The 20,853-nt window shown below is 46.0% G+C and overlaps 1 protein-coding gene across 4 annotated transcripts in view; it reads right to left on the bottom strand.

Moving 5' to 3' along the window:
• GSR (glutathione-disulfide reductase) overlaps positions 1–18,802 on the bottom strand; it is a 41,427-nt gene extending 22,625 nt beyond the window's left edge. The window contains exons 1-6 of one of the 4 annotated variants that reach the window (XM_084835027.1): positions 18,732–18,802; positions 13,941–13,970; positions 13,796–13,822; positions 11,810–11,898; positions 7,818–7,887; positions 5,614–5,761 (exon numbers count right to left, since the gene is read on the bottom strand). In XM_084835027.1, coding sequence (XP_084691153.1) covers positions 5,614–5,761; positions 7,818–7,887; positions 11,810–11,895 — 304 coding nt within the window. In that variant the 5' untranslated portion in view covers positions 11,896–11,898; positions 13,796–13,822; positions 13,941–13,970; positions 18,732–18,802. The other 3 variants (XM_084835026.1, XM_084835025.1, XM_084835024.1) reach the window with 3 other exon arrangements.
• Between the last annotated feature and the right edge of the window lie 2,051 nt (positions 18,803–20,853).

Raw genomic sequence — 20,853 nt, 5'->3', positions numbered from 1 at the left:
TCATGTAGAAGTTGAAAAACATGGGCGATAAAAGAGCAACCGCACAGCACAATTGCCATGGAGCAAAGAGATAAGCCCCCAGCACCACCTTCTGGAACTGGCCATCCAAGTAGGAGTGAAACCATTGCAATACAGAGCCCCCTCATCCCTACTAAGACAGCTGATCAAAAGCTACTGAGAGGTCCAAGAGAACCAACAGGGTTGCACTCCCTCTGTCCCTCTCCTGGCACAGGTCACCCTACCGGATAGCCAAAGCAGTTCCAGGCCTGAAACCAGATCAAAACAGATCTAGAAAATCAGTTTCTAGAGAGCCTGGAGTTGATGAGCAACACCCACTCAAGGACCTTACCTAGAAAGGGGATGTCAGCAACCAGGCCACAGTTGTTTTCATCTTCTGGGTTAATTTTTTTAAGTAGTGACCTGATTGCTGCCTCTTTTAAAGTGGCTGGCACCACCTCCTCTCTGAGAGGAATTTATAACCTCCTGGACCCAGCTGGTCATCCCCTCCCTACTAGGAAAAGTAAGAGGACTGGAGCGGCAAGTGTCAACCCTCCAGGGAATAAGAGAACATGAAGAGTTCTTGGATAGAACGGTGGAACTACAGCAGCAAAGTGAAGAACAGAAGCTAAAAGAGCAACAGCAAGCTGAGGCAGAAGAAGAAACTGCAGAGGTGAGGAAAACTGAAGTAGAGAATACTCCTTGGAAAAGGGTGACAGTTAGGAGCAGAAGAACCAGAAACCACTCTACACCAGTGGAACTATGGAACTGTTTCCAGGTACTTGAGGATGAGACTGGAGGGCAGCCTGCAGAGTAAGAATTACAGGGGACCCTGCATGAGAGTGATCAAGAGGCTGAAGGTCAGTCAAGCAAGGAAACCAAGGCCTACAATAATAAGAAAAGAAGAGTGGTAGTAGTGGGAGACTCCTTGCTGCATGGAATCGAACCCAAGTATGTCATGAAGACCCATGGACTCGCCAGGTATCCTGTCTCCCAGGAGGATGAATTAGAGATGTGACTGAAGGGTTGCCTACGCTCATAAAGCCTACTGACAGGTATCCCTTTGTTTTCATCCATGAGGGAACAAATGATACCACCAAGAGGAGCTACGAAGAAATCACATCAGACTTTGAAGCTTTGGGAAGAAAACTCAAGAACTTTGGGGCCCAGGTAGTTTTCTAATCCATCCGTCCAGTAGTTAGAAGAGGGATAGAAAGGGAAAGAAAAATACCCCGGGTGAATGACTGGCTATGAAGGTGGTGCCGACATGAGAGATTTGGATTCTGGGACCACGGGCTATACTTCCTGCAAGATGGACTGTTGGCAAGGGATGGGATGCACCTCACAAAGGCTGGGAAGAATGTGTTTGGCCACAGCATGAAGAACTTCATCAGGAGGGCTTTAAACTGAATCCTACGGGGAAGGGGGACGTAAAGTTGGGGGTAACAATGGATGAAGGCTCATGCACCACAACAGAGAGAACAGCTCTAACAGCGCCCAATAATAGTCTTCAGAAACACGCAGGAAGAAAGCCAGGCTATAAAGCACATGGTCTTCGATGTGTATATACTAATGCCCAGAGTATGGGAAACAAACAGAACAAACTTGAACTCTTAATACAGGAGGGAAATTATGATGACTTGATAGGTGTAACTGAGACTTGGTGGGATGACTCCCATGACTGGAATACAGCAATTGAAGGATATAACTTCTTCAAAGAGAACAGGAGGAACAGAAAGGGAGGTGGAGTTGCACTATATGTTAAAAATACATATCTCTGCACAGAAATACAGGAGGATTGGCTTGGTAGCCCCATTGAGAGCATCTCGGTTAAAATAAATGAAGGAAAGAATAAAGGGAACCTGGTGGTTGGCATCTACTACTGGCCACCCAATCAAGGAGAAGACGAGGATGAAACTTTTGAAAAGCAAACTGCCAATGTTTCAAGGAAGCATGATGTAGTAGTACTGGGGGGCTTCAATTTCCCCGATATTCGCTGGGAGACAAATTCTGCAAAACATGGTCCCTCCAGGAAATTCCTGACTTGTGTTACTGATAACTTCCTCCTACAGAAAGTAGAGGAAGGAACTAGAGGATTGGCTATCCTTGATTTGATCCTAACCAACAGAGATGACTTAGTGGATGAAGTAGCAGTTACAGGAACTCTGGGGGAAAGCGACCATGTTATACTTGAGCTCTTGGTTCTAAAGGAAGCAAAAGCCAAGTGTAGTCAAATGCATACCCTGGATTTTAGGAAAGCCGATTTTAATAAACTCAGAATAATGATAAGTAAGGTCTCATGGCAAGCGACTGTAATGAGGAAAGGAGTCCAAGATGGGTGGGAGTTTTTTAAAAAGGAAATTCTCAAGGCACAAATACAAACAATTCCAACAAGAAAAAAAGGTGGAAGACAACAGAAGAAGCCAATGTGTCTTCACAAAAGGCTTAGAGATGACCTGAAAACAAAAGAGCACACATATAGGAATTGGAAGGAAGGACAAGCAACAAAGGAAGAATACAGGCAGGTAGCACAGAATTGCAGGGATGGCATCAGGAAGGCTAAAGCTGAGAATGAGCTCAGGTTAGTGAGGGATGCTAAAAGCAACAAAAAAGCTTTCTTCAGATACATGCATAGTAAAAGACAGAGGAAAGAAATGGTAGTTCAACTATTAAATAAGGATGGCAAAATGATAACAGATGACAAAGAAAAGGCAGAAGTGCTCAATTCCTACTTTGGCTCAGTCTTCTCCGAAGTATGGGCTGAAGGAGCAGGATTGCAGCTTGAGATCGATAGGCATATAGTCAAGGAACACCTAATTACTTTGAATGAGTTCAAATTTCCAGGGCCAGATGAACTGCATCCTAGAGTAATAAAGGAACTGGCAGAAGAACTCTCAGAACCACTGTCTATTCTCTTTGAGAAATCATGGAGGACGGGTGAAGTGCCAGATGACTGGAGGAGGGCTAATGTGGTCCCTACCTTCAAAAAGGGTAAAAAGGAGGCACCTGGGAACTACAGACCAGTCAATCTGACATCAATCCCTGGGAAAATTCTGGAGCAGTTTATAAACAATCCATCTGTAAGCACTTAGAAAACAATGCAGTGATTACTCGAAGCCAACATGGATTTGTCAAGAACAAATCCTGCCAGATAAATCTGATCTTATTTTTTGATCAGGGAACCTCCCTTGTGGACTGTGGGAATGCTGTGGACATAATATACCTCGACTTCAGCTAAGCTTTTGACAATGCCCCATGATATCCTGATGAGCAAACTAGCTCAAAGTGGGCTAGATGAAACAACGATCAGGTGGATCCACAGTAGGCTACAGAATCGGACTCAAAGGGTGCTTGTCAATGGGATCTTTTCACACTGGGGAGAGGTAACGAGCGGGGTACCACAGGGGTCAGTCCTGGGCCCAGTGCTCTTCAAGATTTTTACTAATGACTTGGAGGAGGAGGTGCAGGGAATGCTGATCAAATTTGCAGATGATACAAAATTGGGCGGGATAGCTAATACCCTGGAAGACAGAAACAAAATTCAAAGTGATCTTGATAGACTGGAGCGCTGGGCAGAAAACAACAGAATGACATTTAATACGGATAAATGCCAAGTTCTGCACCTCGGAAGAAGAAACCAAATGCACAGTTACAAGATGGGGGATACGTGGCTCAACAACACTACAAGCGAGAAGGATCTTGGAATTGTTGTCAATCACAAGCTGAATATGAGCGAACAATGTGAGGTGGCTGCAAAAAAGGCAAATGCTCTTTTGGGCTGCATTCATAGAAGTATAGCTTCCAAATCATGTGAAGTACTAGTTCCCTTCTACTCAGCACTGGTTAGGCCTCATCTGGAGTCCTGTGTCCAGTTCTGGGCACCATACTTTAAGAAGGATGCAGACAAGCTGGAGAGGATTCAGAGGAGGGCAATGAAGATGATCAGGGGACTGGAAATAAAACCCTATGAAGAGAGACTGAAAGAACTGGGCATGTTTAGCCTGGAGAAGAGAAGACTGAGGGGAGATATGATAGCGCTCTTCAAGGCCTTGAAAGGCTGTCACAGAGAGGAAGGCCAGGATATCTTCTCAATCATCCCAGAGTGCAGGATGCGGAATAATGGCCTAAGTTACAGGAAGCCAGATTCCGGCTGAACAGGAGAAATTTCCTGACTGTCAGAGCAACATGACAATGGAACCAATGACCTAGGGAGGTAGTGGGCTCTCCCACACTGGAGGCGTTCAAGATGAAGCTGGACAGCCACTTGTCAGGGATGCTTTGACTTGGATTCCTGCATTAAGCAGGGGGTTGGACTCGATGGTCTTGTAGGCCCCTTCTAACCCTATTTTATGATTCTATGTAATAAGCCAAGATCTACTAAGCCGAACATGACCAAGCACCCTGTCCATATCCTCAGGCTTCAATAAGAGAAATTCACCCAATGCAACTGGACTAGATGGTGTTCTGGACACCTCCACTATTGGAACTGCACTAACAGAATGACTTTATCTTCAAAGTATCATGCAAATGTATTACCAAGTACTACTGAGAGTGGAACCAACTCTCTTTTTGTACCTGATTATAGCAGGTCCCTCACCTCTTGGTAAAGCTCAGCTTTGCAATACTGTAGAACTGCAATGGAGGTGGAAAAGAAATGATTCTTTCCTACCCTCACCACCACAAAATAGGCTCAGTAATGGGCTTTAAGCTGTATTTGATCACATTCAGTGTGAGCTTCTTCCACCTGCATTCTAGCTGTAATCCCACTTGCTTCATTGCCCTCAGCTCAGATATATACCAAGGAACTGCCTGAGCTCTGCAAGGGAGAGGGTACTTAGGCAAAATCATGTGAAATGCCCGAGAAATCTCCTTATTCCACTGAGTGACTGGGGTATTGATAGGAACGCAAGCCATACCTTCAGGAAAATCCTCCAGAGCCCTCTGGAATCTATCAGCCTCTGAGGGTGGACCATTTTAATATATTCCCCCACCCTTCCAGAGGGGGAACCTTTTCCTTCCAGAGGGGGAAAAGCTACTAAAAGTCTAAACCTCAGCAGGAAATGATTTGGCCATGACAAGGGAACAGATGTTAAATCTTCAGAACACCATCCTGCTACCCAATTGAAAAACACACACACACACACACACATAAAGAGAGTGTTTCCTGAGACATATGTTGGCTGATAACATGCTGAGGCAGCCCCATGGTTGCCATGGCGGCCATGAAATCCTGAGCTGCCCTGGATCCAATGGCCTCAGCATGTATGTTAAGGTGCCCCAAAACTATTGCCTTGGGACTCCTCAACACCAAATCTGAGACCATCTCCATCAGCTCAGCCAGGGAGACTGATGGGCACTGGGATGGGAACTACACTGTCAGAATCCCTAATCTGTCCCAAATGCCCAACACAAGATACAAACGCTCAAGACTGGCACTCAGACAGGAAGCCTGGAGAATAAAGGCAACTGCATTTGCCAAGGACTAATGTTACATGGCAAGGAATATAGTACTGAATCTTTTGACGATTCTAAGGTAAACAGCTAAAGTGACAACTCAGCTTTCAGCTCAGACCTTTCCTAGCCAAAGGACAAACACAGCTCTATTAAATGTCTTACCTGGTATCTCACTTTCACTGGGGATCAAAGGCTGCCCACCAGTAGCAATCAGGATGTGGGGTGCAGTGTATTTTTTACCACCAACCTCAATCGTGGGTTCGCGATCAGGTGTGAATGTTGCATGGCCAGTAATGGTTTCTACATGAGCCTAGTGAAATCAAATTTAGAATGAACTTCCAATCTATACGTTAACTCATATACCAGAAAGAGAAAAGATATAACAGGGCATTTTAGCTATCTCTTTTGTCATCAGGGTATTATATGGCTTCTCTCATCTATTTTTTGTCTGATATATTTAAATAATTGAGCCACTTGAAGCAGCAAAGCTACTATATATTTTATCAATCCCCTAGATAAGTTTCTAAAATGAATGTATAGAACTAAGGACATATTTACAGTACAGACTTGAACTCAATATTTCCTCTCCCCAAAATTCTTGGAGGGAGGTCATAACTTCTAACAAAGGCTTCTTAGCAACCCTGACAAAATTCTCAGAATTATTTAGTGAAGCCATGACAGCTAAAGCAGTATGAAATCAATACAACTTTGCAATGTATATCAGGTTAAGACAACCTAAGAGAAGGGACTGTGCATCACCACATCATCTTTTTCTGATCATTTCCATGCAACACTTTAAATTCCAAGCAGTTAGGGACTATTAAAATAGAAGTTTACAAAAGTGATTTGCTCTGAAAACTACATAAAATATTTTGATGTGCCAAGGCTGGTTGACTCAAAGCATGTAAGAAATGAACCAACAGAAAACCTGCTTCTTCACACTGACCTGGTTTGGACATAATGGTAATGTGTGGGTTATTAAAGCCACGAATTGCCAAAATCTAGCAGGAGCGAGCGAGGTGCCTCTGGCATGCTTGGCACTTCTGCTTTCAATTAACAACTTACAATCACCCCATTTTCAGGTTGTTATCATGACATCTGAACCCGGAAACTCTGGCTTGTTTAGGGGTTAAATAACCCAGAGTTAACCCAATAACAAACAATGGATTAACTTTGGGTTGTTTAACCCCTAAACAACCCAGAGCAGATGTTCTCAGCTTTTTTGGATCCATGTGCACATTTGGGAATTTGAGAAACTGCTGTGGGCACCACTACAAAATGGCTCCCATGGAGGATGTGGCTAGTCACATAACAGCTGCTATGGGGGCCTGGCTAGTCAAAAGGAAGTAATTCACTCAAGAGACTGAATACAAGCCAAAAGGGCCTGAACTCCAAAGCCAATCCAAATATTTGGCCCCACAACAAAATACCCATTTAAGGTTGCAAGCCTAAGCATGCTTACCTGGAAGTTGGCCAACATAGGATTGCTCTGCTCATCCTATACACACACACACCTTTCCCCAGCCCCAAACGAAGGAAAACGCCTCCATCCCAAAAGGAAAGAAAAGCTTTTCCCTACCTCAATCTCAGACTTAGCCACTCCATTCCCTACCTGGCACTTCTACCTCCTCTTCTGCCATCAGAGCCCCCATATGGGAAGATGCTCTGTGCGTGTGCAAGCACATGCGGAATGATAGAAGGGATTAGGAAAGAGAGAAAAAGAATAAGGCTGGGAGGAGGAAGAAACAGCGAGAGGGATGAGAGGGAGAGAAAGAGCAAGGCTAGGGACTAGGAGGGAGGGTTAAGTAGCGAGAGAAAGAACAAGGCCAGAAGCTAGGAGTGGGAGAAACAGCAGGGTAAAGAGGTGGGGGGGGAAGCAGGGCCGGGGGAAGGAGAGAAATAGAAAGGCTAGAACCTTGGGGTGGGGAGAGATCAAAGGGGAAAGGTCTGTGTGAGCAGAAGATTGGGCGTGTCCAGGAAGCAAGTCTTTCTTTCTCTTCCTGCCCACTGAACAGCTTATCAGTGGCATGTTCAGGAACAGGACGAGGACAGGGACTGGAGAGCTTTGTGGGCACCGCTGGAAGTCCCTGTGGGTGTCTTGGAGTCTGTGCACACTGCACTGGGGACCGATGACCCAAAGTGCCTGGGTTTGAATGTCATGATAACAACCTACGAACGGGGCACTCTTAGGCTGTTCACTGAAAGCAGAAGTGATGAGTGCGCTGGAGGCTGCGTGCTCGCTCACTCCTGCTCATGTCTGACAATCCATGGGTGAAATTTTGAGCCAATTGTGAAATTTACCAAATTTACAGCAGAAGGAAAGAGTTTAAAATTCAGTGAGGTGCAGAACAGGATAGTTTACAAACCTTGTTCAAATTATTTTGATATATCTCATTCAGTCGCTTCACATATGCATCACGCTTTTCTTTAATTACTCTGTAATAAAATGAGTTTTATGTCATAAAGTTATCTCTTTCGCTTTCTCTTGTATTAGTAAGACCACAGTGCAAAACTAGTGCCTCCCGTTATATCCCTACTCATTGAGTTGGATCCAGATTTATGCTGGATCAACTGCACTGGCAGAAGGGGACTGTCCTTCCCACGGCAGCCCCTTCAGCCCCCTGAAAATGCTACACAGGGAGTCAGGAGACCCTGCTGAATGGAGTAAGTTGTAGTGCTGTGGGGGGGGGGATCCTCAAAAATCGGCTGGGGAACCTTCTGCAAGTAGAACCCTTCCTCTCATGGAAGGCAGATCCTGGGACTAATCCATTATTTACTTTATTATTTATTATGGGAATTTATATCCTGCCCTTCAAATAGATTTCCAGAATAGTTTAGAATATCATATCAGATGTACAATAACAAACAAGGTGTAGGTACATTATGTTCACTGAACAGTTTATAAAAGTCAGGAACAAATCAGAAAACTCAGTGTTTAAGGGCGCAATCCTAACTAGATAGGCGGTCGCCTCCAACCTTGGAGGCAACCGCCTATCCAAAGCAGGGCAGGAGGGACACGGGGGGATCATTCCCTCTGCGCCTCTCCTGCCTTGCTTTTTTTTCACTAGGCAGCCGTTTTCGGCTGTCTAGCAGCAGGGGGGCCGACCGGAAGCTGCCGTACGACACACTGGATGTGTCATACATGCAGCTCCGCTCTCCCCGCCCCGGAACGACCCCCAGCCCTGCCCCTTTTCAGTCGTTCCGCGCTCCTCTTCTGAGCACAGAGCTTCTCCGCGCTGCCTCAGAGGCAGCGCAGAGAGGGGAGGTTAGTTTTCCGGGAACCGACCTCACAGCGTGGGCTCTGAGGTTGGCTCCTGGAAATGAACATATCCCATGGCCCGCTAAACACTGTCTATCGGCCAGAGGATTGCTCTCTCCATGTATTTACTTATTCTGTTTAAGAAATTTCTTTCCTGCTCTTCATTATAAAATAATCTCAAAGCTGGGTACAAGCAGTAAATTCATGTGTTTTTATCTACTGACTAAAAACTAGCTCTTTAGCTGTAGAGGCCTCTTTTTACCACTGGCTCTGCTGCTGTGATAGCACAAGGTAAGTCTTGCATATCTCCTGTTAATTTCAGTGGGACAAGTCTCTAAGAACTTCCCACTGGATTATACCCCATTCATCAGATTTGTCTTTCCTGCATTTGGCCACTCTTAATGGTGCCTAAAATCTCCAGCTAAGCAGGCCCCTAATCTTGTATTTAAATGGCTGGGTTTCTGAGCAGTAAACATAGAAGGAGTGAGAGGAAAGGATCAAGGTCCTACTTCTGTATTGATGGCACAGAAATCTGGCCATTTAAAGATATGTGTGCCATCCAAAATGTAGTAGTTGGGGCTTTTTCACATGATGTGGTCCTACGGCAAAAACTACAGCACAAGTGGCAGATGCATATCTCTATACACTGTGGTACCCCAACTGGACTATGAGTCCCTGGAGCCTGTACACTGTGTATCTATGAATGCCACACTTTTGAGTGCACACTGCCGGAAATACCTGTATCAAAGCAAACACTGTTGTCACATATAGTCAGGGCCAGAAATATTGGAGCAAGGATAACTGTTTTGGCAGTTGGCCTCTGTACACCACCACATTGAAGTTGAAAGGAAACACAACCAGATGGGAGCGAAGTCAGCACTTTCAGCTGTAATTCAAGGGGTTTGACAAAAGTGGGGCACTAAACATTCAGGAAGGACAGTCAGGGGCATACACACGCACCCATTGGTGGTGGCTCATAAGTAATGGAACAAACCAAGATCATTTCAAACTGAAGGATCGCCTTTAATACCTGGATGAAAATCCTTTGCAGTCAATGACTGTTTGAACTCTGGAACCCATGGACATGACCAAATGCTGAGTTTCCTCCCTCGAGATGCTTTGCCAGGCTTTTACTGCAGCTGCCTTCAGCTGCTGCTTGTTTGTGGGTCTTTCTGCCTTCAGTCTTGTCTTCAGTAAGTGAAAAGCATGCTCTAGTGGGTTGAGATCAGGTGACTGACTTGGCCATTGAAGAACATCCCACTTCTTTGCCTTCAGAAACTCTAGGGTAGCTTTTGCTGTATGTTTTGGGTCAGTATCCATCTGCAATATGAAGCGGCATCCTATCAGTTTGGCACCATTCGGTGGAATCTGAGCAGAAAATATAGCCCTATACACTTCAGAATTCATCCTGCTGCTTTTATCACCAGTCAGGTCATCAATAAGCACCAGTGACCTGGCTCCATTGGCAGCCATACATGCCCATGCCATAACACAGCCTCCACCATGTTTGACAGATGATGTGGTATGCTTCGGATCATGAGCTGTTCCTTTCCTTCTCCATACTTTTCTCTTCCCATCATTCTGGTACAAGTTAATCTTGGTTTCATCAGTCCAAAGAATCTTATTCCAGAACTGGGCAGGCTTTTTTAGGTGTTTGCTGGCAAAGGCTAATCTGGCCTGTCTGTTCTTGAGCGTTACCAGTGGTTTGCACCTTGTTGTGAAGCCTCTGTATTTACATTCATAAAGCCGTCTCTTGACTGTAGATGTTGACAATGACATACCTACCTCCTCAAGAGTGTTCTTGACCTGGCTAGGGGTTGTGAAAGGGTTTCTCTTCACCATGAGCAGAATTCTGCGGTCATCCACTTTAGTTGTCTTCCGTGGTCTTCCAGGCCTTTTGCTGTTGCTGAGCTTGCCAGTTATTTCCTTCTTTTTCAGGATGTTCCAAACTGTTGTGTTGGCCACTCCCACTGTTTTTGCTATCTCTCTGATGGGTTTATTTTGTTTCCTCAGCCTAATGATGGCCTCCTTCACTCGCATGGACACCTCTTTGGACCTCATGTGGGGAGTTCCAGTGAACAGCTACCAAATGCAAATGTAACACTCAGAACCACCTCCAGGCCTTTTATCTGCTTGCTCAGTCATGGGGTACCCAGGAAACACGCCACACCTGGCCATGCAGCTACTTGTCAGCCATTCGTTCCATTACTTATGAGCCACCAACGATGGGGGGGGGGGGTATGCCACTGGATGTACTTCCTGAATGGTTAGTGCCGCACTTTTGTCAAACCCCTTGAATTACAGCTGAAAGTCCTGACTTTGCTCCCATCTGGGTGTTTCCTTTCAACTTCAATGTGGTGGTGTACAGAGGCCAACTGCCAAAACAGTTATCCTTGTTCCAATATTTCTCGGCCTGACTGTATACATTTAGCCATCATCACCACTTAACCAGCTTTTAAACTAATATATTTTTCTTAATGAACTAGTTTGCACATCACAGAGGCAATTCCTGGACAGTTTAACCCAGGAATTGTGGGGATGAGCGGAGTGTGCAAGTCGCATATATGCCACTTCCACTTTTAATTTACTTTGTTTTGTTTAATCCATAAATAACCAAGAGTTTCCAGGTTCACGCATCACAGAACAGCCCAGGAACAGGATGTTCCTGGGTTGTTAATTAAAAGTGGGAATGACTTATGTGCTCTGCTTATCCCTGGCCATTTCTGGGTTAAACAACCCCGGAATTCCCACCATGATGTGCGAGCCAGGTCATTGTCAGCCCCACAATAATCAGATGACTCTGTAACCAAAGATGGTTCCCTGTAAGAAGAATGAAGCTGTAAACACAGACTGAGCTTTGGAAAGACTCTCAATGTCAAAGTGAAGTTCTATTCAAATATTAACAATAGTCTCAATACACCAAACTGTGTAGTCCTCAAGGCGTCATATATACAACCAAAAAAAGGGCAATTAGGGTTTAAACGAAGTGTTCTCTCACTGGCATTGTAACTTCCATCACGAGTGCTTAGACTGTTATTAACAGATAGATGATGCTTGCTTATTTACACTGGAGGTGTTCCAGATTTTAACCTCACTTACCGCCATTTAAACTTCACATCAGCTACTTCAAAGCCATAATCCACATGATCATGGATGAATTCAAAATGGACAGCAGTATTCCACATCACCTGTTTGTGTGGGAGATATCCAGGATTTAATGTAAAAATAACTGAAAAATTAAGCACTCTGTCCTGCAGTACAAAGAGGGCAAACTTGCCGTATGGGGAAAGGGGTGCAATGCACGAGGATCCTACTTGGGGACAGTGGTTTGGGCAGATCAGACCCATGCAACCTGTGACTCACCCAAGCTAAGTGCAACCCATCAACCATATACCATGGCCTGCCTAATGCTTCACAAGCTCCTCGTTTTTATATTCCCCAGAAGATAGTAAAAATCACCCCTGATAGGCCACACCATGTGTGCTTCCATGTATATTAAACTCAACCGGTACTAAGATGCTGTTTTGTGCCTTAAAGGCAAGAGCTAAGCAATAGGAAGCACCTGGAGGCCTTTTGAACATGGCATCCACTGCATTTTTCTCTTGTACTGTTTCAAGCCACTTCTGGTATGAGTGGTGCTGGGAGGACCTCAACTCCCCTTTAAAGGAAACAGCAAGTCACATCAGGTTCTGCTACGGTGACTGTTCTCATTCACCTTGACTACACCAACTTTTTTCCTCCTCCCCCCAGTCTTTGTGCAAGTCAGATCCTCTGCTAACAAGCACAGTTTATCTTCAACCAACAGCAAAAAGAGGGGCTCAGGACAGTCTTTCCTTGACCATCCCACCTGGCACATAGGATAACAACTCCCAGAGAGGGATGGGCCCTGGCCAGATTCTGTTTGCTATCCCTGCTGTAGCCATTCAGGAGGATCATCAATTGTCAGCAACAGCCCTTAATTTTCTATTAAATTATTATGATCTGTCATCCTAAGATTTTTATCTTTATTCTTAGCATTTTAAATCAATCCGGTATAATTGTGTTATACTATTTTGAGTGCATTAGACACTTCAGGCTTGTTAATGGAAAAGGTGAGGGATAAATTTAAGAAATAATGTGTTATTGTATCCAATGGTGTCATTCCATTAGTGCAAACCTTCTACTGCTTGCGGAAACCCTGCTTTTATCCCTACACAAGTATCAAATCCAATACTTTCGTTCTATCTGTGAAAGCTGTTGTACAAGGCGTTGCACAATTCATTACAACTTCATTAGTCCAAGTGCTGCTTGTGCTAGTGGTGCTAGTTCTGGGTTATATCCAGCGTTACGCTAGTGGGAAAACGGCAAAAGTTGGTACTGTTCAACAAGTGGGCACACAACTGCTATCAGAACTAGCAGAACTAGTACAAGCAACACCTAGTCTAATGAAGTCATAATGAGTTGTGCAATGCCTTCTGCAGTTATTTGCAGAATAGGTTGTGTAACACATTGCACAAGCAAAACCAAAATATTGGATTTGACACATGCACAAGGATAAAAACAAGGTTTCTGCAAGCAGTAGAAACTTTGCCCTAGCAGAATGACACCACTGGCTACAACTCAATGTTTTCTTTCTAACAATAAAGAACACTTGTTCCACACACTGCAGTGTGACTTCTCAGCCCCACAGAAAAGTTCAAGTTAGAACAGTCTTGAAATTAGCCACCCAGAAGGAGCAACAGTAACAATCCCTTCTGGGCAAGAAGCATGCCAGGCCACACTGTTGAAGTGCCCTGGCCGTGACACAAAGTTCTAGGTAAGCAAACATGCAGGCACTTGGGGGGGGAGGGGGTCTGGTGATTTTCTTGTACTTATCTGCAAAGGCAACATTAAACGGTAATACTCTTTTTTAAGTGTTTGTTTTATATACCAATTCAGGGACAGACACACAAACTGAAGAGTAGATTTTAGTAGATTTCTAGCTATTACTACACACTCAGTTTTCACTTCCTGGAGTGATAACAACACATTTTTTAAAAGACAGATTCATAGCATCACATGTAGCATGTTAAAAAGCTTGGGGATGTTGTTGTTGTTGTTTTTTACCTTTTTAGGTACACATCCAACATTCACCTATAAAAAGAATAAACTGTGTCAAATGCCAGCACTTCTAAGATAATCAAGTACTTACAAAACATACACAGATTAAAAGCTTATTTGATTGGACACTGTATCTCTGTGCACTACTCACCAAGACTCACTGCAATATCTCTGCAAACACCTGGATGACCAGTAACAAGGACAGAAGGCAAATGTTGTCACCGCACTAGTGCTGAAATGCATCATTTTAATTTTCCCCACAGAAATAAATGGCAGCTTTCCACTGATATAAAGAGGTGAACCTGAGGACACCATTGGGATTGTGTCCAAACCTCTTTCCTGGTTTTGGTGACTGGCATCTTCAAGAACCAAGCCAGCCCTGATCTGCATAGCCTCATTCCAGGTACTGTTTTTTGTCATGATGGGATATTGGAAGCTGGCTTCCATAAAGGTGGATTACTGCATGGATCGCTGCCTTGCTGTGGCGAAGGGGCTTGCGTAACTCAGCGAAGCCAGAAGCTATGCCGTGCAGGGCCACCCAAGACGGACAGGTCATGGTGGAGAGTTCTGACAAAATGTGGTCCACTGGAGAAGGAAATGACAACCCGTTCCAGTATTCCTGCCAAGAAAACCCCATGGAACGTATCACAAGGCTAAAAGAGATGACGCCGGAAGATGAGCCCCTCAGGTCGGAAGGTGTCCAATATACTACTGGGGAAGAGCAGAGGGTATTTCCAAGCAGCGCCAGAAAGAGTGAAGCAGCTGGGCCAAAGCCAAAAGGACACTCAGCTGTGGATGTGTCTGGTGGTGAAAAGAACATCCGATGCTGTAAAGAACAATATTGTTTAGGAACCTGGAATGTCAGATCAATGAATCAAGGTAAGCAGGAGGTGGTCAAACATGAGATGGCAAGATTGAACATCGACATCTTGGGAATCAGCGAACTAAAATGGACAGGCATGGGCGAATTTAATTCAGGCGACCATCATATCTACTATTGTGGGCAAGAATCCCTAAGAAGAAATGAAGTAGCACTCATAGTCAACAAAAGGGTGGGAAAAGCAGTACTGGGGTACAATCTTAAAAACGATAGAATGATCTCAGTACGAATCCAAGGCAAACCATTCAACATCACAGTAATTCAAGTCTATGCCCCAACCACTGAGGCCGAAGAAGCTGAGGTTGATCGGTTCTATGAAGACCTACAACACCTTCTAGAACTAACACCAAAAAAAGATGTTCTCTTCATCATAGGGGATTGGAATGCTAAAGTAGGAAGTCAAGAAATCACTGGGATAACAGGCAGGCATGGCCTTGGTGCACAAAATGAAGGAGGACAAAAGCTAATAGAGTTTTGCCAGGAGAACACGCTGATCGTAGCAAACACTCTTTTCCAACAGCACAAGAGGCGACTCTACACATGGACATCACCAGATGGTCAATATCGAAATCAGATTGATTATGTCCTTTGCAGTCAAAGATGGAGAAGCTCTATACAGTCAGTCAAAACAAGACCTGGAGCTGACTGTGGCTCAGATCATGAGCTTCTTGTTGCAAAATTTCAGCTTAAATTGAAGAACGTAGGGAAAACCACTAAACCATTCAGGTATGACCTAAATCATATCCCTTATGAATATACAATGGAGGTGAGGAATAGATTTCAGGGATTAGACCTGATAGACAGAGTGCCTGAGGAACTATGGACGGAGGTCCGTAACACTGTTCAGGAGGCAGCAACGAAATCCATCCCAAAGAAAAAGAAATGCAAGAAAGCCAAGTGGCTGTCTGATGAGGCTTTACAAGTAGCTGAGGAAAGAAGGGAAGCGAAAAGCAAGGGAGAAAGGGGAAGAAATATCAAACTCCAGATTTCCAGAGAATAGCAAGGAGAGACAAGAAGGCCTTCTTAAATGAACAATGCAAAGAAATTGAGGAAAACAACAGAATGAGAAAGACTAGAGATCTCTTCAAGAAAACTGGAGATCTCAAGGGAACGTTTTGTGCAAAGACAGGCATGATAAAGGACAAAGAAGGCAGGGACCTAACAGAAGCAGATGAGATTAAGAAGAGGTGGAAAGAATACACAGAAGAACTATACAGGAAAGATCTGAATGTCCCTGATAGCCATGATAGTGCGGTCACTGAACTTGAGCCGGACATCCTCGAGAGTGAAGTCAAGTGGGCCTTAGGAAGCATTACTAACAACAAAGCTAGTGGAGATGACAGTATTCCAGCTGAGCTCTTTAAAATCCTAAAAGATGATGCTGTTAAAGTGCTGCATTCAATATGCCAACAAATTTGGAACACTCAACAATGGCCGCAAGACTGGAAAAGGTCAGTTTACATTCCAATTCCAAAGAAGGGCAACGCCAAAGAGTGTTCAAACTACCGCACCATTGCGCTCATTTCACAGGCCAGCAAGGTGATGCTCAAAATCCTACAAGCTAGGCTTCAGCAGTATGCGAACCGAGAACTACCGGAAGTACAAGCTGAGTTTCGAAGAGGCAGAGGAACTAGAGATCAAATCGCCAACTTTCACTGGATCATGGAGAAAGCAAGAGAATTCCAGAAAAACGTCTATTTCTGCTTCATTGACTACGCTAAAGCCTTTGATTGTGTGGATCACAACAAACTGTGGCAAATTCTTAAAGTGATGGGAGTACCAGACCACCTTACCTGTCTCCTGAGAAACCTGTACGAGGGTCAAGAAGCAACAGTAAGAACCAGACATGGAACAACCGAGTGGTTCAAAATTGGGAAAGGAGTACGACAAGGCTACATATTGTCACCCTGCTTATTTAACTTATATGCAGAGTACATCATGAGAAACGCCGGGTTGGATGAATCACAGGTCGGAATTAAGATTGCTGGGAGAATTATCAACAACCTCCGATATGCAGACGATACCACCCGAATGGCAGAAAGCGAAGAGGATCTGAAGAGCCTCTTGTTGAGGGTGAAAGCGGAGAGTGCAAAAGCTGGTTTGAAACTCCAACATTAAAAAAACGAAGATCATGGCATCTGGCCCCATCACTTCCTGGCATATAGAAGGGGAAGAAATGGCAGCAGTGGCAGATTTTACTTTCTTGGGCTCCAAGATCACCGCAGACGGTGACTGTAGCCATGAAATTAAAAGACGCTTGCTCCTTGGGAGGAAAGCTATGGCAAACCTAGACAGCATAGTAAGAAGCAGAGACATCACCTTGCCGACAAAGGTCCGTCTAATCAAAGCTATGGTTTTCCCAGTAGTAATGTATGGCTGTGAGAGCTGGACTATAAGGAAGGCTGAGCGCCGAAGAATTGATGCTTTCGAACTGTGGTGCTGGAGAAGACTCTTACGAGTCCCCTGGACTGCAAGGAGGTCAAATCAGTCCATCCTAAAGGAAATCAACCCTGAGTGCTCATTGGAAGGACAGATAATGAAGCTGAAGCTCAAATATTTTGGCCACCTAATTCGAAAACTCTCTGGAAAAGACCCTGATGCTGGGAAAGACTGAAGGCAAAAGGAGAAGGGGACGACAGAGGATGAGATGGCTAGATAGCATCACTGATGCAATGAATATGAACTTGAGCACGCTCCGGGAGAGAGTGCAGGACAGGAAGGCCTGGCGTGCTATGGTCCATGGGGTCACGAAGAGTCGGACACGACTGAACAACAACAAAAACATTATTGAGCTAATCAGATGTCAGGCTGGTTAGCACCTAGATGGCAGACTGCTCAGAGTCCTACCTCTCCTGAGTTTTTTAAAGAGCAGGAAATAAAATGTACTAAATAGAAATTTAGATGTGGTTAAAATGTGCATTAAGGACCTTGTAATGGTATTTTGAAATAATGGGGTTGTTTTTTGGTTGATGTCTCCTGCCCCTTTCTTTCACTTTGAAGAGAATCTTTACAAGGTATCAGTGCAAGCCCAAGAGAGAAGCTTTCAGCAGATGCAAGATTTAGGGTACAATCCCATGCATGTTTAGGCAGAAAAAGTCCTACAACTCCCACCATTCCCCAGCCAGCCACATTCTATTTTTCCCCATGCTGCCCGAGGAATGCTGGGAGTTGGAAGACTTTTTTTCTGTCTACTCATGCATGGGATTGCCCCCTTAAAGATATTTTATTTCTCTTCCTTGAGTTATTTGAAATGAACGCTACTAGCGCTGCTGCATTAGAGAGGAGAGCACAGCATTTCCTGAAATTTAAGCCATAATTTCTACATAAAGGGCTGCATCTACAGAGACGCACAATGCGCTCCCACACCCCTCTTAGGTACATATGCCATTTCCCCTTCTTCCGAGTTGCAGCGCCCGGAAGGGGCAGGCAAGAAAGGGGATGTCAGAAGGAAACCGTTGATCATACTGATCATGTTAGTGCCTCGTGTCAGAAAGAAGTCAATAAAAGCCAAATTATTGTTCTTCCAATTATTATTCGGCCCTCCTTTTGCACCTGGTGGCGAGACTAGCATCAAAGAGAGGCGTCAAGTCCACGTCAAAACTACGTTGTTTCTGCTGCAACAGGCTGGCACGGGGCCATACCGCTCTGAATGAAGCCAAGCAAGCAGCAGGACTTGCTCCCAGGTAGGCGCGCAGAGGGCTGCAGCCACACAGAGGCAAGTCCACGCGCACCGCCCCCCCGCCCCGACTCACGCAGGTGCCCCCGAGCCGCCCTCTTTCGACGACGGCGGCCCGCGCTCCCAGCTCCGCGGCGCGCCGAGCACTGGCCAGCCCGCCCGAGCCACCCCCCAGCACGAGATAGTCGAAGGCCGCGGCGGACGAGGGAGAGGCGCGGAGCTGGGCCATGGCGGCGGCGGCACGACTGGCGGGAAAGAGCGCAGCGGTGGCGAAACAGCCCCGCGGGCGCGGCAACCACATCCCGCCCCTCACACCGGGCGCGGGGAGCGCCTGGCCGGCCCCCTCCCTCGGACATGCACAGCCGCGGGCGGGTCACACCGCGGACCTCGCCTTGCCAGGCGGCGACACTTCTGACATCTCTGGTTGGCCACGCCGCCAGTCACTCTCTAGACAGACGTGGAAAGGAGCCGCACAAGGCTAATAAGATCTGCCCAGGGGCGGAGACGCGAATAACGCTCCGGCCCTTCGCGGAAAATCTTTTTCCTCCCTGCTGGCCCCGCCCATTCGGTGGCTTTCATTTTCGGCGCTCGCGAATCTGCTTTCAGTGCCTTGTGGCCGACGGGCAAGGGGTCTAGCCGTTGAGGCATGCTCCCACCCCGAACTGGGATCACTCTTTACGCCAAAAAAAAAGGCTGGCTTATAGCCTTTTTTTAAAGGGCTGCGTCAAGTCGATTATTTATTAGTCTATTCTTAGCGGTACCACAAAACTCCAATATGTTTAAAGGAGCCACCCCTTTCCCAGAAGTAGTTGTTTGGGACAATCCTTTTCTTTTTCCTGTGACCACGCCTGTATTGCAGAGACGCAGCAAAATTAGCTGTCCCTATAGACCAGCGGTCCCCAACCTTTTTGGCACCAGGGACCGGTTTTGTGGACTGCCTCCCCCCCCCCCCGCCACCCCACGAAATCCCCCCAAGACAGAACCTACCTGGCGGCGGCTGGTCTGGGTCCGTCCCAGCAGGGATTTCAGGGGGTGGCGGGGTGGGTGGGTAGATGCACCTGGACTGCGGACGCAAATGGCATACGGCATAGCCGACGCCATTTGCATCCCTGTTCTTTGCAGTAATAGGCTACGTAAAGATTTACGTAGCCTATTACTTGAAGAACAGGGACTCAAATGGCGTCCGCTACGTGGATGCCATTTGCGTCCCAGCGGCCGGAAGTCCGCCAGCGGCCAGAGCCAGCCGGCAGCTCTGCAGACTCGCTGCGGAGCGGAGCCAGCCAGGGACAGCGAGAATTCTGGGGGGGAGGGACGGATCCCCCCCTGCAGACCCCCGCAGACCAGTTCCTAACAGGCCATGGACCTGTACTGGTCCGCGGCCTGGGGGTTGGGGACCCCTGCTGTAGAGAAGGCAAGTCCAAACCAGGGAACCCTGCAGAGGGCAGCCTCCTCGGTGGGTGAATTCTTTGGGTTCGTACGAACCTTATTTCCTGCAAGGCACTAACAATTCTTTTCCAGCACTCCGTTTGGAAAGCACTGTACATCAGTGGCTTACAGGTGTTGAATCTCTCCGTTCTGGACAGCCTCGATTTTCCACTCTTTTCTATTATACGTTTCTATTATAAGCATGTTGCTATTTTCATGTGTGAAATGTTTGAATGGTATAGAATCTGGTAGCAAGGGCAAGTAGCCTCTGTTTCAAGGGCAAGTAGCCTCTGTTTCAGAGCAGTTACTACTATAGGGAGGCCTTTTTGTCTTGTCAAATAAAGTTAAATAACACTTAGGGCGCAATCCTAAACTGGCTGGGGAATGCTGGGAGTTGTAGGCCTTTTCTCTGTCTAAACCTGCATTGGGATTTTTAGACCGAGATTGCCCCCTTATTTTTTTTCCACAAGCATAGTAGAGAGGATTAATGCTTAGGGTAGGGGTCAGCAACTGATGGTGTCATCTGCCAGCCCTAGAGGCAAAAGAGCCATGGATGTGGCAATGAGACTTAGCATGGTGATGGAGGAGCCCAAGCATTTCTTCTCACAACTGATCTCACTCCCAACATTGGACCCTGGCTGCGAGGAAAAGCCCTTGTGGGACAGAGTGCACAGGGGCACAGCACACACTCTCCTGTGCATCCTTTGGTGCTTTAAATCACACACCTGCATGACTGGGCAGACTCACATTAAAGACATGGGGCCGCTGCCACCATACAGTTCCAGCCTGAGATAAGCTTCCCTGGTCACATTGATTCTGGTCCCCCAGCAGTCCTTGAAAAAAGAAAAGGCTGCTGGCAGGATGATTAACAGCTCTTGCTAATAGCTTCTTGTGGTGCTGCTTGTTTGGTCCTGTTTCCTTCACCTGACTCCCTCCTCTGAATCTGCATTTGCCCCCAAATCCCACTTGGTGTGTTCCTACTTCCACATCCTGTTAAACCACCCATGCTGCAGCTTGCCCCTGACAACTTGCCTGACCTAGGGTGCTTCCAGACAGAAGGCTCCTAGCACTACCAGTTAGAAG

The sequence above is a fragment of the Heloderma suspectum genome, chromosome 2, assembly GCF_057233095.1.
Source record: "Heloderma suspectum isolate Gila_16-S chromosome 2, 16-S_ref, whole genome shotgun sequence".
Classification (NCBI taxonomy): Eukaryota; Metazoa; Chordata; class Lepidosauria; order Squamata; family Helodermatidae; genus Heloderma; species Heloderma suspectum.
The sequence above is the reverse complement of the archived record's forward strand: the minus strand, read 5'-3'. Positions and strand labels throughout refer to the sequence as shown.